The sequence below is a fragment of the Corvus moneduloides genome, chromosome 3 (assembly GCF_009650955.1).
Source record: "Corvus moneduloides isolate bCorMon1 chromosome 3, bCorMon1.pri, whole genome shotgun sequence".
Taxonomy (NCBI): domain Eukaryota; kingdom Metazoa; phylum Chordata; class Aves; order Passeriformes; family Corvidae; genus Corvus; species Corvus moneduloides.
This window is the reverse complement of record NC_045478.1, coordinates 34,850,220-34,865,085: the sequence shown is the minus strand read 5'-3', so window position 1 is coordinate 34,865,085 and position 14,866 is coordinate 34,850,220. Positions and strand designations below refer to the sequence as shown.

General features: G+C 34.9%; 1 protein-coding gene across 5 annotated transcripts in view; it reads right to left on the bottom strand.

Moving 5' to 3' along the window:
* MEI4 (meiotic double-stranded break formation protein 4) overlaps window positions 1-14,866 on the bottom strand; it is an 86,211-nt gene that overhangs the window by 21,366 nt on the left and 49,979 nt on the right. Inside the window, exon 5 of one of the 5 annotated variants that reach the window (XM_032104868.1) lies at window positions 7,788-7,866. The exons of the other annotated variants lie outside the window; for them this stretch is intronic. Coding sequence (XP_031960759.1) covers window positions 7,801-7,866 — 66 coding nt within the window. The 3' untranslated portion in view covers window positions 7,788-7,800. The remainder of the gene's footprint in view (window positions 1-7,787; window positions 7,867-14,866) is intronic. 5 annotated transcript variants of the gene reach the window in all.

Below are 14,866 nucleotides of genomic sequence, written 5' to 3'. Positions count from 1 at the left end.
GAAAAACAAGACAAAACCCTTAAGAAGGAGCAAGAGGAGTGATTCTAGGAATTGTCCTATTGTGGGGAAAAGGACAAATCTGGTTGGAACACAAGCTTAATATTTGTAAGAAAAAAAGTTGACATCTGCTTTCTGAATCACTTTCCTCCAAGGAATCAAAGTTTCTGTATACTTTTAACAGATAAAAAATGATACTGCTAAAGAAGACAGGTTTTCTTCTAATTACGCAGTTATTTTTCCTCTTCCATAGTTAGAGGCTTAATACTCTATAACTGTATATATATTTATTTAATATATATACATATATATTAATATATATATACATATATATATTTTATATATATTAAATACTATATATTTAATTTAATGCCAAACCAAACTTTGTCTTTTATTTAGGAAGAAGTGTTTTATCTATTTATTTTTCCTCCTCTTTTAGAAAAAATCTTGTATTTATTGTCCAGATAAAAAGTCTTTAGGAAAGTATTTCTGTTTCACATACATACAGCGTTTTACCAAACTATTTTCCTAAAATGGATTAATGTTTTCATTAGATATAAGTGAAACAAGACAACGTTTTTTCAGTGATTCTGCCATCCGTCTTAAACACCCACTTTCCACTACAATTATGTCACCAAATCTCATAACAACCCCTGAATTTTCAGAGAATACCATGAGAGTCTTCCAAATTTCAACTGTAGAACTCAAGAGACATGGGAGACATGGAAGACTCAAGAGATATAATGCCATAAAAATTTGAAAGGGTTGACAAGCAGTGCTATTTTTCTTATTTATTGTATTTAAAACTATGTGGAATATGTATACAGAAGAAATATTGAGTGAGTTAATCAAATTTAACACTATGAAAATACTGTTTATTCACCTTCAATATGTGAGAAATTACAGAAAAAACATATTTAATTGAAAATCACACAAAATATAAAATGTCATGAAATCATGAGAACACCACAGCGTATCTAAAAGTTTGCATACATGTGTCAAAACTTAATTTTGGAAGGAATTAGACCTTTTGACTAAATATAACAAAACAGAAAATGGAACAATCTTTTTAGGCTTTGCAGCAACCAAAGGGGTATGACTGTAACCAAATATATTTTTGCTTTCAAATTTTACTTTTCCATTAATTATCTGAGAGACTCTCCTGGAAAGGCCCAAAATCAGAAGTTGTCTAGACAACTTTACTTTTTAAAATGTTAGTTTGTTTCTTTGTTTCAACTGCTTGAGCAGCACAGTAGTGTAAAAAGACAGGTTTTTAAGAGCTCCAGAGCAGCAGTTTAGAACACGTGAGGGTCATGGTGCTGGAAAGCAGTGCTATTGCAGTTCAAGATTGGCCCTCTAAAGTTCAACATGCCAGCAGTAACTCTAAAGACAGTTACACTTAGGAAGATCCTTTTGAAACTGAAAATCTTCTGCAACTTGTGTGAAAATTGCAGCATCCTGACAGAACACAAAAAAGCAGAGTAAACTTGAAAGGGATTAAAGTCTAAATTGACCACCAGAAGCCAACTAGTTTTTCTAGCTTTGAAGGAGAAAATAATATAAGAAATATACAGGAATGATTATGTACAGGAAAATGCTTATAATTCTAAAAGTTATGATATCAGCTGAAACAAATAATGAAAGAATTATTGAAGAAAGTTCTGTGCTCTGAATACTATTATATAGTGAAATTTACTAGGTCGTAACAAGTCCAAGGGCTTCCTTTCCATAAAACCGGAATAGTTTGAGTCCCATTCAAAGTAGTCTGGGGAACTACTTTGTCTGGTTTGTTCTGGAATCTGGGGAAAGATGTCTTCTATGCAAGTCAGAGTTTTCACATGGCCCACCTATCACCTGGATGATTCTGTAAACCTCAAATATGTAGGCTGACAAGGGTACAACTGGCCTTAACTAAAGGAAAATATCTTCCAAGAGCGTAAAGTCAAGCCAAACTTTGGATGCACAACACCACTATTTTCAGCAAGCACACAGTTGTTTATAGCAGGCCTCCTTCCTTGTGCTAGACAGATACCATCAAAAAAGGAATCTGGGAATGCCAGGATTTGAAATGACCCAGAGGAAAGCTAAAGAAAATTCAGGACGATTTACATATGGCAAGAGAATCATGTGATTTTTCACTCTGGTGTAATTTCTTATGCCAAAGCTTCAACACAGCTCAGTAAAATTAACTAGAACTGAAAAGTAGTGGGGAACTGCAGACTTTTTTGTTCTTCACAGAGTCTGTTTGAAGGATATGTTCTGAGGTTGAATTGGATACATTAGAGCTGGATACCCTAGGAAAAATACAGATGATTTTATCAAATGGCTTTGCTAAGAAAAATATCTAAGAAAAAAAAGCTAAAAATGAGCAGAAGCGCTCTCTTTTGCATTGAGTCACCCAAAAGGAGACTATTATAACCAAACAACAGAGACATTATAAAAGTTCAAAGCAATTAAGTTCAAATCAGAAGCATTAATTCTGGAAAAAATTACAACCAGAAAAAAACCAACTCAATCGGAGCTCAAAGTACATTCAAAGTCAAGAAGGATCTGAATGAAACCCAGTGAAACAACACTTGACTTGAGAAACCTAAAAGACAGTGTTTTAGGTCAATGACTGAGGTATCTGGTGGACCCGCTAGAGAAAGCTGCCATAAATGTACCTGTAGGGGTCCATATGGGACCCTGATAACAGTTAGTAAGCTAGGTTTCCAGAAACACACTGTCATTCATGGGAATGTGGTACGACAGCTGCATAAAAGAAATGTCATAGTATTGAAAAAAAACAGAATAACAACAGAGAATAACATAATGGCAGCAAAAGAACGACATGTCAGGGATGCTACTGGAAGTCAAGAATACACGTGAACTTGTTGCAACTGAATTTGAGAATGGCCTGGGTTGGAAGGGACCTTAAAGATAATCTAGTTCTAGTTTTTTGTAAAAAAAGACAGCTGAAATCCACCTTTCAGCTACACCTGTGATTTCCTCTGATGGCCTGAACCAATGATAATATTACATGAATTGCATCTGAAAACCTCTCCTGTCTTCCTTAGGGGTTACAAACTGCCCTGCCACTCCTTTGCCTGTATTCCCATCACCATCCTTTTGGCTTTGCTCTATTTTTTCCCTCCCCCATCTCCAGAAAAACAGAAGAAAAGTGTCCCACTGGCATGACCATCAGTCTGGGCCATGTCTCTGATTTTGAAATCTGGACAAAATACAATTTTTTTTTTTTTAAATTTCCCAGAAGAACATGGTATTGGGGAAAAAATGCAAGACTGGAAAATGAGCAAATCTTCAAACTGAAAAAAAAGATACAAATCTCTTTACATTCACACATAACTATGGATGTTTTGAAGGGGACTGGACTAGCAGAATTAGCACCACATAAAACACTGCATGCTGCTTCTATGGAAAATAGAGGTTAAAAATGCAATTAGGATATACTATTTACCTGAAAATAATAGAGTTTCAAGCAGGTTACAGAAAACACTCCCTAATCCTCACCACCATTAAGACAGCACCTGACCTTTTGTGTAAAACAACAAATAGCATCATCCTACCAAAATTAAGATAACTGACATTCAGCCAAGATTCTCAGAGACTACTCTGCTCTTCCTGCAGCTTCCAGCACACTTGTCAGGTTTACTGTGCATAAGAATGCATCGTTAGATATATAATGGTATTTATTAAAAAATTGGCCTGAAAAGATCAGAAAAATTTCAACATTTCAGAGGATGACTAGCCTTTCAAAAAGATAGCTAACCTTCAGTTTGGGACAGATTTTTATTTTTTTTTAATTAAATGGTCTGGAGCAAGAAATAAAGCATGTTTCTAACTGCGGACCAGATGTAAGAATTCAAAATGTTAGTATGTTATTTTCGTACCACATTATTTACAATCAGGTAGTAATTACCAGTAGGCAATGCATACAAGATTCTAACAAAGCTTTTAAAGTGCTTTAGCAACACAGCTCTATTCTCTTTGCTGTAAATTTAATGCAATTTACATAATTGCTTAATTTATCAAGCAAGATTTAAATCATTGTGAAAGATATTAAAAGATCATATTAACAAATCATAGTAAATGCACAGGCCACCTAGCTGTTCAAAATTATTTCAGATGACTGCAGGAATACATTAACAAAAATATGACAGAAAATCATTAGAGACTGACTCATTGAAAGAGGAGAGAAGAAACAAAATCAAATCCTATCAGAATTGAGGTACACAGATCATCTTTGTTATGCTGTAACTGACTCCTAGAAAATTCCTCGTTTTTAGAAGTCCTGGACTATCTGGCATAGTAATTGTAACATTACAAATGAGTGTAAGACATCCACTGCATTACAAAGAAACCCTCCTATTTTAATGCTTAAACTTGTTTTATAAAAAAAAAAAAGGTCACTATTCTTGTCCTTATGCTTTTGTGGAGAATATGTATGTACGGGAAAACTTCTGGGGTAATACAGCAATTTAGAGAGTGAACAAATAAGAAAGAGAATACTGCTACATTTTTATGGCTCTAAGGTAGCCATGCAATACATTCCTTCAAGATTCCCTGATGACAGCAAATTAGCCAATAGGGAACTCATGCTCCGACTGTTTCTGCTACCGAATTTAACTCATTTAAATTGAATTAAGGCTCTTCTATGCCATATGGGCACAGTCATTTATTTAGTAAAGCTTTTAAGCTTTCCAGTCTGAAATGTAAAAATTTCTCATTTGGTTTTGTCCCATTTCCATCTCTCTTCCTTAATACTCTGTTATTTTATATTCCCTACTGGAAAGGGAGGAGATAGGGTTATCAAAATGTAGAACTATGGCTCATTTAATGTTCTTTTTGGTTCTCAATCCTCTGGACAATAACAATTTAAAGACTTTGACTTTCTTCATCCTAAAGGGTTAATTAGGCTCCTTCTACCTACTGTTCCCTCAGTGGGATCTTAGTCTAGTGTTCAGCAAGGTCAACCTTGAACCATTACTACTCTGTCTGTTGCTCTACTTTCCCATGAAACTTTCTTGACAGCAATAATCTCTTTTCAGAATAAAATTTGACCTATCATTTGTTCCAAACACTTCTGTCCCCAAGTGACACAGGATTTAGCAACAAGAAGGAAATCCATTTTGGTTTTTTTTTTTCCCAACCCAATTCTCGAATGTCTGATATTGTATCAGAGTTATCAACTCAAATACTCATATGAAGATGAAGAAGCTTAGTATCTTAACTTTAATTCCACTCTCTTTTAGGAAAAAAAAAAAAAGGCAAAATCTTAGCTGAAGAGCCTTCTTTTCTTTCCTTTTATAGGAACCTGAACTTTTTTTTAGGATCAGAAGAAAACCTGTTGTGAAAGATCTTCATGAGCATCATTCCTTGAAAGGGGAAAAGTAAACAGCAGTTCCAGGCAACAATATGGCAAACGAAATTAAACCATTTCTGGCTGTGACAATACAAATGTACACACAAAGATATAGAGTAAATACAATTCTTAAAAGAAGGGATTATAGTCAAAACTGGAAAAATTAATAATTAAAGGAATGTATTAGGCCTCTTGGGTCTACTACAGTGTGAGAGTAGGTATCGTATCAAACTTTTCTCAAACGAGGTTGTTGTGTGAGTGATGCTAACACCATTATTTCAGTGGACCCAACTCTGGCTGTAGGTGTGGAACAGTGAAGAAGTATAGCCCCACTAAGTAAGATCCACAGAACTGGATTCCTCTGAAAAGTAACTGTCATTAAGGCAAGGCATCTTAATATGGTTCTAAAATCTTCAGTGAAAAGAAAGACTTCATCTACTCTATCATTTGAAAGAATTAAGTTACCTATAGGTAGATGACCATAGGGAAAGGCATTTCTCTAGGTAAGCATAGAGACTCAAACTTGGAGGTACTCTTTATGAAAACTGTACAACACCTTGCTTGACAGGGAATATCAACACAATCACTACTGCTTGTAACATCCATGTGATGAATTTATAAGCCTTGGAAGAAAAACTCCTGAAGTCATTACAAAAACATTGGTGAGAGAGGGCAGTTTATGCAGAACTTTAAATTTGCATAGATAGCTTAATAACTAGCTGGAGAAGCTGATGATGCAAATAAGTGCACTTCTTCCCAATTCCAATGTCGTGCTTCTGGTCTTATGCCTAGAACTTAACTTGTATTCACATTTGCACTTGTTCCCATGCAGCCACAGAAGTAACAACAAACCTCCTTCACCCAAAAGAAATTAAAAGTAAATCAACTTATGTTGATTTTTTTGGTTTTGGTTGGTTGGTTAGTTTGGGGGTTTTTGTTGGTTTTGTTTTGTTTTAATTTATCTATTAATTTCACAGCTTGAAACTGGAGATTTTTATAATGACTTTGCCAGATTTAAAATAGCCTTGTTAATAGAGAGCTATTCTGGCCAACATCTGGTGACAAAGGAAGCATTTTCGACATGGATGTACGGTGATCTTACGATCAAACCAGAATGAGGGGCAGGCTGAAAGACCTCAGGAATCAACCTGGGAAAAAACACGTAGGCTCAACCCAGAAGCATAGAGAGTATACAAGTGCTGAACAGTGAAATACCCCCTCATGACTTTCATGAGGATGACAACTAATTTTCTAGAAGGATTTGTGTTGCTTCTCCTATACTCTCACTTAGCAAACAATTGAAGAAAGGAAGGAGGCAGAATCCCATGCATGTGGAAAGTCAGAACTCACAAAGCAAGTCAGTTGTGGCATCATGAGGAGCATAACAAGTCTGAAGAGAAAGAAGCTTCAAAATACTACCAAATCCCCAAGCCAGCTGGTCTAACCTGAGGTTGTCTGAAAGAATTCAAGCAATTCCAAAGGTAATTCTTCTGAGATACCATGAAGTAGTATTACTATTACCATGAAATAGTATATACCATGAAATATATATTTATATATATATATACTTACATATATATATATACCATGAAATAGTATTACTATTACTTTGAATAGTAATTATGAACATGATGCCAGACACAGTATATGCCTCTCTGGCTGGTGTTGAAACATGAGACTGAAGACTTCCTTCTGGATAAAGTCAATGCCTTCTGCTGCCTTTCTTTGGCTTTACTGGAGGTGAAGGACAAAGTTACTACTAACAGCAGAAATTATGCAAAGCTTTGTGAATTTTTTTCTTTAACACTGAAAAAAGGTAGTAGAACCTGAAAAGTCAGCTTTCTGCCTTCTTCACTCATCAGTTGGAAATTGTCATTGTTTGGGACAAGCATCTTTCATTTCACAGCTCTGTCTGAACATTAAGTTCATACTCACAGTGACTTAAGACACTGCCTTTTTGTCAAGTAAGAGTGCAAAACAGCAAAAAAGGTGAACTGTATTCGACAACTAGCAGGACTGTAAGAATTGAGAGATTCAGACAGTGAATAGAACATTCTTTCTAAACCAAAGTTTTCTCACTGCACTTGTACTGGAAAAAAAAAAGCTTAACAGATCAGGTGGGTAATCCACATGCATTGCTTTTAAAAGCAATCAACATTCAAAGGTGGGAGACTTTTGTGACAAGGTAATAGTTATTACACTCATATCTGATCATCCCATCCTTCCCAACAGGTATCCCATTCTCCTTCTGAAAACCCAAAACAGTTTTGGAAACATTCAGAAACACCAAGTGAGGGTTTTCAAAGAAAATTTCCAGTTTTTTAATTCTTTAGTACATTTAGGACTCCTTTTTTAAATTGCAGCATCCTCTGACAGTTTCTGAGAGCAAGGAATCTCAGTACTTCCAGAATTTACTCCTCTTACTCACCCTTTAGGATCCATTAGATGTGGATCGTCAGAGAAGCACAAAGTATTGGCTGAAAATTCTGCCTTAGAGAGAAGCACATCTGCAGTGATATCAAGAACCCAAAGATAAAGGTGAATTAGGGAAGGAAGAAAGATTACAGAGAATTAGCTCATATGACAAGAATTTTCAGGGAGTATTCACACAGAGAATGTAGCTAGAATGTTCTTGTGCTGGATCTGAAGATCAGGAAAGAAAATATACTAGATATTACCTTTGAACAAAGGGGTCTCTTTCTCAGATGCGAGGATTTTTCTTGCATTCAAATTTCAATCTAGTTCTTTCATAATGGTAAGGGCCAGGAAAAAATACTCAGCTCATCTCCTTTATATAATACACTGGTTTATACACTTCTGTTGTAACTCTCATTTGTTTGCTCTTTAAATCATAATCTTTTGTTCTCTCAGAATAAATGATTTTACAAGTCTCTACATCTGTTGTGTTTATCCAAACTCTCTCTAGTCTGTTATGTATTTTCTGAGAAGACATTATCACATGACCAATTTTGCTGCAACTCATCATTTATTTCTTTACTTGTTTCTCTTACAATCTTAATTGTTCTAGAAGAGTTGTTCTCCATTGAAACAATAGCTAAAACCCTATTTTCTGTACTTGGTTAATGACATTAAAGAACTAACTCTTGAGGGTTAAACAAAATAATCACTCATTATATTAATGAATAAAAAATTACACTAACCACAATCTTCAAAATTTAAATTTACAATAGCTAGCACCACCTTGCTACATTAATTGATGAAAGAATAATGACAAAATACTTGGAGTGGTTTTTAATTTGCTGCTCTTGCATGCAGTATGATTTATCTTAGGACTTAAAACTGTGCTTAATTGCATATTAAGCGATGGCAATATGTGCAGCAAGTTTTTATTAATATCACTGCCTGTCATATTTCATATTGAAAACAATCTACATTGGCTCACCTATAAAATGAACTTGTAACAAAGGCCTACTTCACACTAAGTAGCACATTAGTATTCTACACAGACTGTAATTGCCATTCTACTGGTTTTATAATACTCATGTTTTGAAATGCTCTCCTTGCATTTATATTAAAAGCATTTGAGAAGACAGTCACTGAGTGGTGGGAATAATTTTGCAGGAACACAGGTACATTTTTGAGATTTATTCTGACTTTGTGCATGTCTGAAAGTATTTCCTTGGTTGTTTTTTGTTTTTTTTTTTTTTAAGTTAACTAATTCATGCACAGTGATTACTCCAGTATCTGCAGTATTCACTGCAGAGACAATCAGGCTCAAAATTGTTTTAAAAAGATACAGCATGATAGTAACACAATTAGAGCATGCTGACCCAGATGGCTAAGAGACTAATGCAAATTTATAATCTCTTTTAAGAATGAACTCTGGGCATTAAAATGGTGTGAAGGTAAATGAAAGAGGAGGAAATGCAATACAAATACAAATGATGTATAAGAAAATTAGCATAACACAATACTTAAGGATAGTTTTGGTGAGAAACCATGAGATAGCAAGATTGGGTGTCCTGGTTTAGGAATGGTATTCTCCAATTTAGTGCTCCCATTGAAACCACTCTGCCACTTGTTTGCTCCCCTCTACCTCTGCAGTGGAGAACTGGAGGCACAAAAGCTAAAGATCTTGGATTGAGATAAGAGCAAATTACTGGAAATAGCAATGAGATAAGAAAATGAACAGTAACAGCAACAATATTAATGACAGAGTGTACAAGAAAGAGGGGAATGATTCACATGGAAACAGCAGTACCTGACTGCTCCCTCCCCATGCTATGGTGATATGGAAGGAACCCCTTTCTCCTCAGACAAGATGCCCTTCCCCTTGCCCCTGGCAATGACGTGAGGTGGTATAGAATAACCTCCTGCTGCTGGCCATGCCCCCTCCTGGCTACTGCAAAAATTAATCCTGTCCTGGCTAGGACCAGGACACTAGGAAAATGTAATGTGTCTGAGAGGAAACATCCTGTGCTGCTAACCCTTTCATGTGGTCCAAGTGCTGTGGAAGGCAACACAAGGGTTCTTCCTGTTTATTCCCAGACTGGTTTTACTGTTCTTATTTATCAAATGTGTATATTATGTAAGTGGTATTTCAAGTGGTATGGTAAAGAATATAGTAAGCTGTGAAGAACAGCACAATCTGTTAGTCTAAATCAGCAAGTAAGCTGCACAAATCTCTTTGTAAAAAAGTAATTTTTTGTAAGAAAATGAGACATCAGAAGCACTTTAATGTACTGACTTCATTTAAAAGGACATATACAAATCTCTTTCCCATTTCCAGCTTGAAATAGAAGGTTTAGGTGTTTCACTATGGAAACCACTTAGGGTTTGTAAACTGCAATACTGCAGGTGAGCTGCACAGAAAAATAAAAGTTTAAGGTGAACTCTTTTCTTTAACTAACAGTACGAAGAATACCTGTTGGGTTTTTTAAAACAAGAAACAAATATGAATATTTACTAAAAATTAGATGAATAGCAGTTTAGCTTCCAAAAGTAGTCAATCAAAGTATGAAGTTCTAAAACTGGAAAAATCAACAGTCTTAAAGCAAACTGTATAGTGAAAGAGTAGGGAAAAATTATTAATAATGCAAAGCTGACAGAGTTGCAAAAAGATTTGAGAAAGACAGCAAAAACTGGCTGACAGCAAAAAGCCAAACAATGCTAATGACTCACCAGCCCACTTTGAGCAGTGCCCCCTAACTAGGAAAAGACATCTATTGCTCAGTCTCAAATATTATGTACAAGGAAACCCACAAATTAAGCACCAGAAACAGCAAGATGGTAAGAAATCAGCTACTTTTAGAATTAACAACTAGACAGACCTTGGTTGTGTATTAAGTGTAGCATTTCCTTAAGTTTGTGATAGGCATTATTGTTTCTATTTTTGTGTATCAGACTGCAGAAGGCTGAAATTCTACACAGTCCATGTAGTAATAATAAAAAAAAAAAGTAAAAAAATCCTTGCTTACTCAGAAATCAATTCTCAAAGGCTATCTTTTTGCTGTACTCATATCTTATGACATAAGACAGCACCCTCCTAATCTCAAATTAATACCCATTCATTGGTATTTCTACAGCACAACTGCCCTTGAAGGGTTGGAAAAAGTAGGTAAAACCAAACTAAATTAACAAGTGCAGATTCTTCTGAACAAATATTTTTCATTAAAGTTTTTACAGCAAGGAAACATAAAACCAAACCAGAGAAGTAATTCTGCCTCTATTAAAAAATAATTCCGAGATCTTAATGAAAGAATCTGAAAGTATCTGAAAGTATTAAATAATGTATTACTAAGTTTTTACATAGTCTTACTTTTAAGTCAAGAAAGGACCCCAAAGACTGCTTGATCTGAAAGTTCCCAGAAAGTGATTTTAACTGTCTTTTAGAAAGATACATAACTTTAACTTAAAGATGACAAACTACAGAAGCTGCTGTTTTTCCTTGTAAATTGCTGGTACGACAGCTGAATTTTCCAAGTACCAACATTGAAAATGGAAAAGTATGCTCATGTAAAAGTGAATCTATTAAAAGAAAATGTGAAAGCACTGATCAAACATTAAATAATCTATATGTAGGAAGTAGACCAGGTGGCACTGAAGATACAGTAAATATTGTAATGCAAGTAATTGTTGAGAGAAGCTAAAAGGATCATAGAATATTGTTAAGTGCTAGAGTAAAAAACCCTGTCCAACTGAACAACCAATCAAACAAAACAACCACAAACCAGAAAAACCAAACAAAAAAACCCCCAAAACAAACATCCCCTCACAAAAAAAAAAAAAAAAAGTGACACACCTAAACTTTAAAATATATTAGAAGTAAAAGTAAAGCCACAGATAAAAAGAAAGACACCCTACTAAATGTAGTAAGAAAATTTTAAGTAGCTATGACAAAAAACCAAACCAGAAATAGTCTGGAATAGTTTCTGCTCCAAACCCAAATTGGAAGAAAAGGACATTTCTATTCCATATGATGGTGTGGATGGAACTAAAAAACTGGGGATATGAAAAATCATCTGCAACAACCCAAGACTTCATGAGTAGATGCTATCAAATTATTCCCAGAGCACCTTTGCAGTATTTCTCACACTGAATATATGTCAAAATCCACATTAGAACATCAAACTTGTATAACAATCCTAGATCACTGCTTGGAAGATCTGCTTCAACAGAATAATGCATTTGACAAAAAGGCAGTGGGGCCTGTCTGCTAGGGAATTTCCTTTATCCTAGTACAGTTATGAATTGACTGGAACACAATTCTGGCCCTACGTTCACACTGAATTTTATGAAAATACAAATTTTCTAGTGTAAAAAGCGTTATGTTCAATACAAACATAGTATTTCATGGTTTGGACTGCAAATAAAGAATATCAAAGGAAGCAGACCTTTCTTCTACCCCAGAAAGTTCTTGGCACTAACAGATATTTGATTAAATTACAAAAACATAATTTTACTTCTACATAGTTAATTAATTTTAAAATAGCACGAAGAAGTGGAAAAATAAAATTTATTATTATGGCTAATCATTTCAGGGACTATAATTATTTCTCAAATAGTATTTGTAAGATGCCAATTTATTTTAAGTATCACAGTTCACTGCCTGTGCTCCTGGATACAACTGGCAAGTAATAAAACCCATCTATGTTTTATTTATTAACTTAGCAGACAGATGTGCACTTACTGAATTTCACATTAATTGCTAATATTTCCCTATAGCAACAAAGCCCTGAAGGTCTTGTTAGAAATATGTCAACTGAAACTGGAGTTCTGTTTCTGAGTTTGTTTTTTAGATGCAACTGCTTTTACGCTTAACTATTCAGACCTTGGGGAAAAAAAAATCTTTTGCCAATGATAGAAACAATTATCACTGGATAAGAGAATTGTCTATTGCTGTTCCTGCAGACCCTCAATATACCACAAGGTCAATTAAATCAATATGCCTCAATTTTGACATAATTAAATCCATTAAAAAATCCACAGACTGCACTGTCAACCTAGTTTTATAACTACACTCATAGCTACAAAATTTTGAAAGTCTTTGTATTTCACATGATGCATTTGACTGAAAATCCTGTGTCTTTTAAATTCCTACTGGAAAAACAGGTTCCTTAGTAATAAGTTGGTATTTTAGACTCTCTGCTTTAGATTCTTTTTATTACTTTTTTCAAGTCTTTGGAATTTGGAACTTAGCACAGGGTGATAATTTACAAGTAAGATATTACTGATCAAATGGTTACGGGCATGTTATCTTTGTCAGTGAAATTCTAGAAATCTGTCTCCTGCTGAGTCAAATGCAATTTAAAAAAAAATTGGTACCTTGTGCACAGACTACAACAAAATTTGCCGTATTTATTTTATTCCAGTTCTTGTATGTGCAGAAATTCATTAGGAGCCATCACTTCTGCACACATAAACTGCACTCAGTTGCTCACAGAGAATTGAAATCTGCATACTGGCACAGATTAAGGAGGAAAAAGAAAGTCACATTCTTTCCTAACACTGAACTGCTTATTTGAAGCAAAAATCGTCATAAGGAATGCATCTTTAAAGACAATACAACCAGTGAAAAATTGAGATCTTTTGGGTGAAGAGGTAGTGGTGCTGTATGTAGAGTTAAAAGCAATGTTGCATGCTGCTATTCTGGCAGAATTTCTCATACCTGCAACAGTGACAGTAAAGTGTCTTTAAAGCTGCCAGCAAAGATATTTAAAATGGTCTGCACAGGTTCCTCTGCCTTTACTTTTCAGGCAGGAGAATCAATCAGGAAGCAGCTCAGGATGACGAAAGATGTGCCAGGGTGCCAAGTCAGCACATGGTCCTTTGGCTCTAAAGGGAGAACTGCTGCTCTGTGGCTTGGCAGCAGCTCTCCGGGGTGCTGTCCCACACGACCAGAGACTGATGGGCTACCAGGGTCCCACGGAAAAGCAGGAGCCCTCCCAGTTGCTTCCCCTGTCAACAGAAAGAACAGCTTTGCCATGGCAACTGTGCCATGTACTCTTCTATGTTTAGTACATCTTATTTTGGATATATCTTTCTGGGGATTGGGTTAAAACCAAAAAACTTCTTCCCCATTCCAATAGTGTTAAGAATCAATAAGACTGAATTGCTGGAGCAATCTCAAATACCCTTTTCTTTGTATCTTGATAACCCCACAAAACCTCTACTTAATTTCTTCTTTGAGTATCTTATACTGCAGTTTAAAACTGTTCATACAAGAGCAGTAAGAGAAGGAAAATGTGGATGGCATGAAAACAATCATAAAGTAGTATAGATATTTTACACTATTAAGATTTCTTTTTTCTTTAAACCAGACATTTGTGTTTGTTACTGAATATGTATTACTGTAATTGATGCTTTCTTACAGGAATCATAACAAATGTGGCCAATAAAATGTTTGAAAATGCAAATAGAATACTTCAGGTTTGCTAAATGTGGTACACTTTGTGAATGAGGAGACAGAGGAAAGAATCATGTTTCAGAGTATCAGGCAAAAGAAACAACCAGGGCAGACATGACTGATAAGTACAGGTAGCATTTTGTAATAGTTTGCTTCATAAACAACAAAAAATGATGAAATCATGCCTTACATAGGGCCATAATAAAAATTAGTGATACAAACTAAGGGCTATGTGAAGAAGAAGCAAAAATTATAAATCACTAGATAAAAGGAAACTCAATTAAACTCACATGAACAAATTCCTGATTCTTGTCTTAAATATTATTAATTCTAATTTAATTCTATTATTTCAAGAGTACCCAAACTCAGCAACTATATAATGTTATCATAGTATAAATCCAAGCATTTAATATAATTTCACTGAAAAATGGAGTCCTCTAGTGATTGCAACAGGCTCTGGATCTGGTCTTTAAATTTTGAATTAAGTACTATACAGAATTAGTATTAGACCATGAGTTCTACGAAAAATTTAGTTTCCCACAGATGGATTTCCTCCTCAAATAAATATTTTAACAAACAGATACTAAATTACAAAACAAAACAATATTTAGTCAATGCTATTAATTTGAGTGGATTCAACG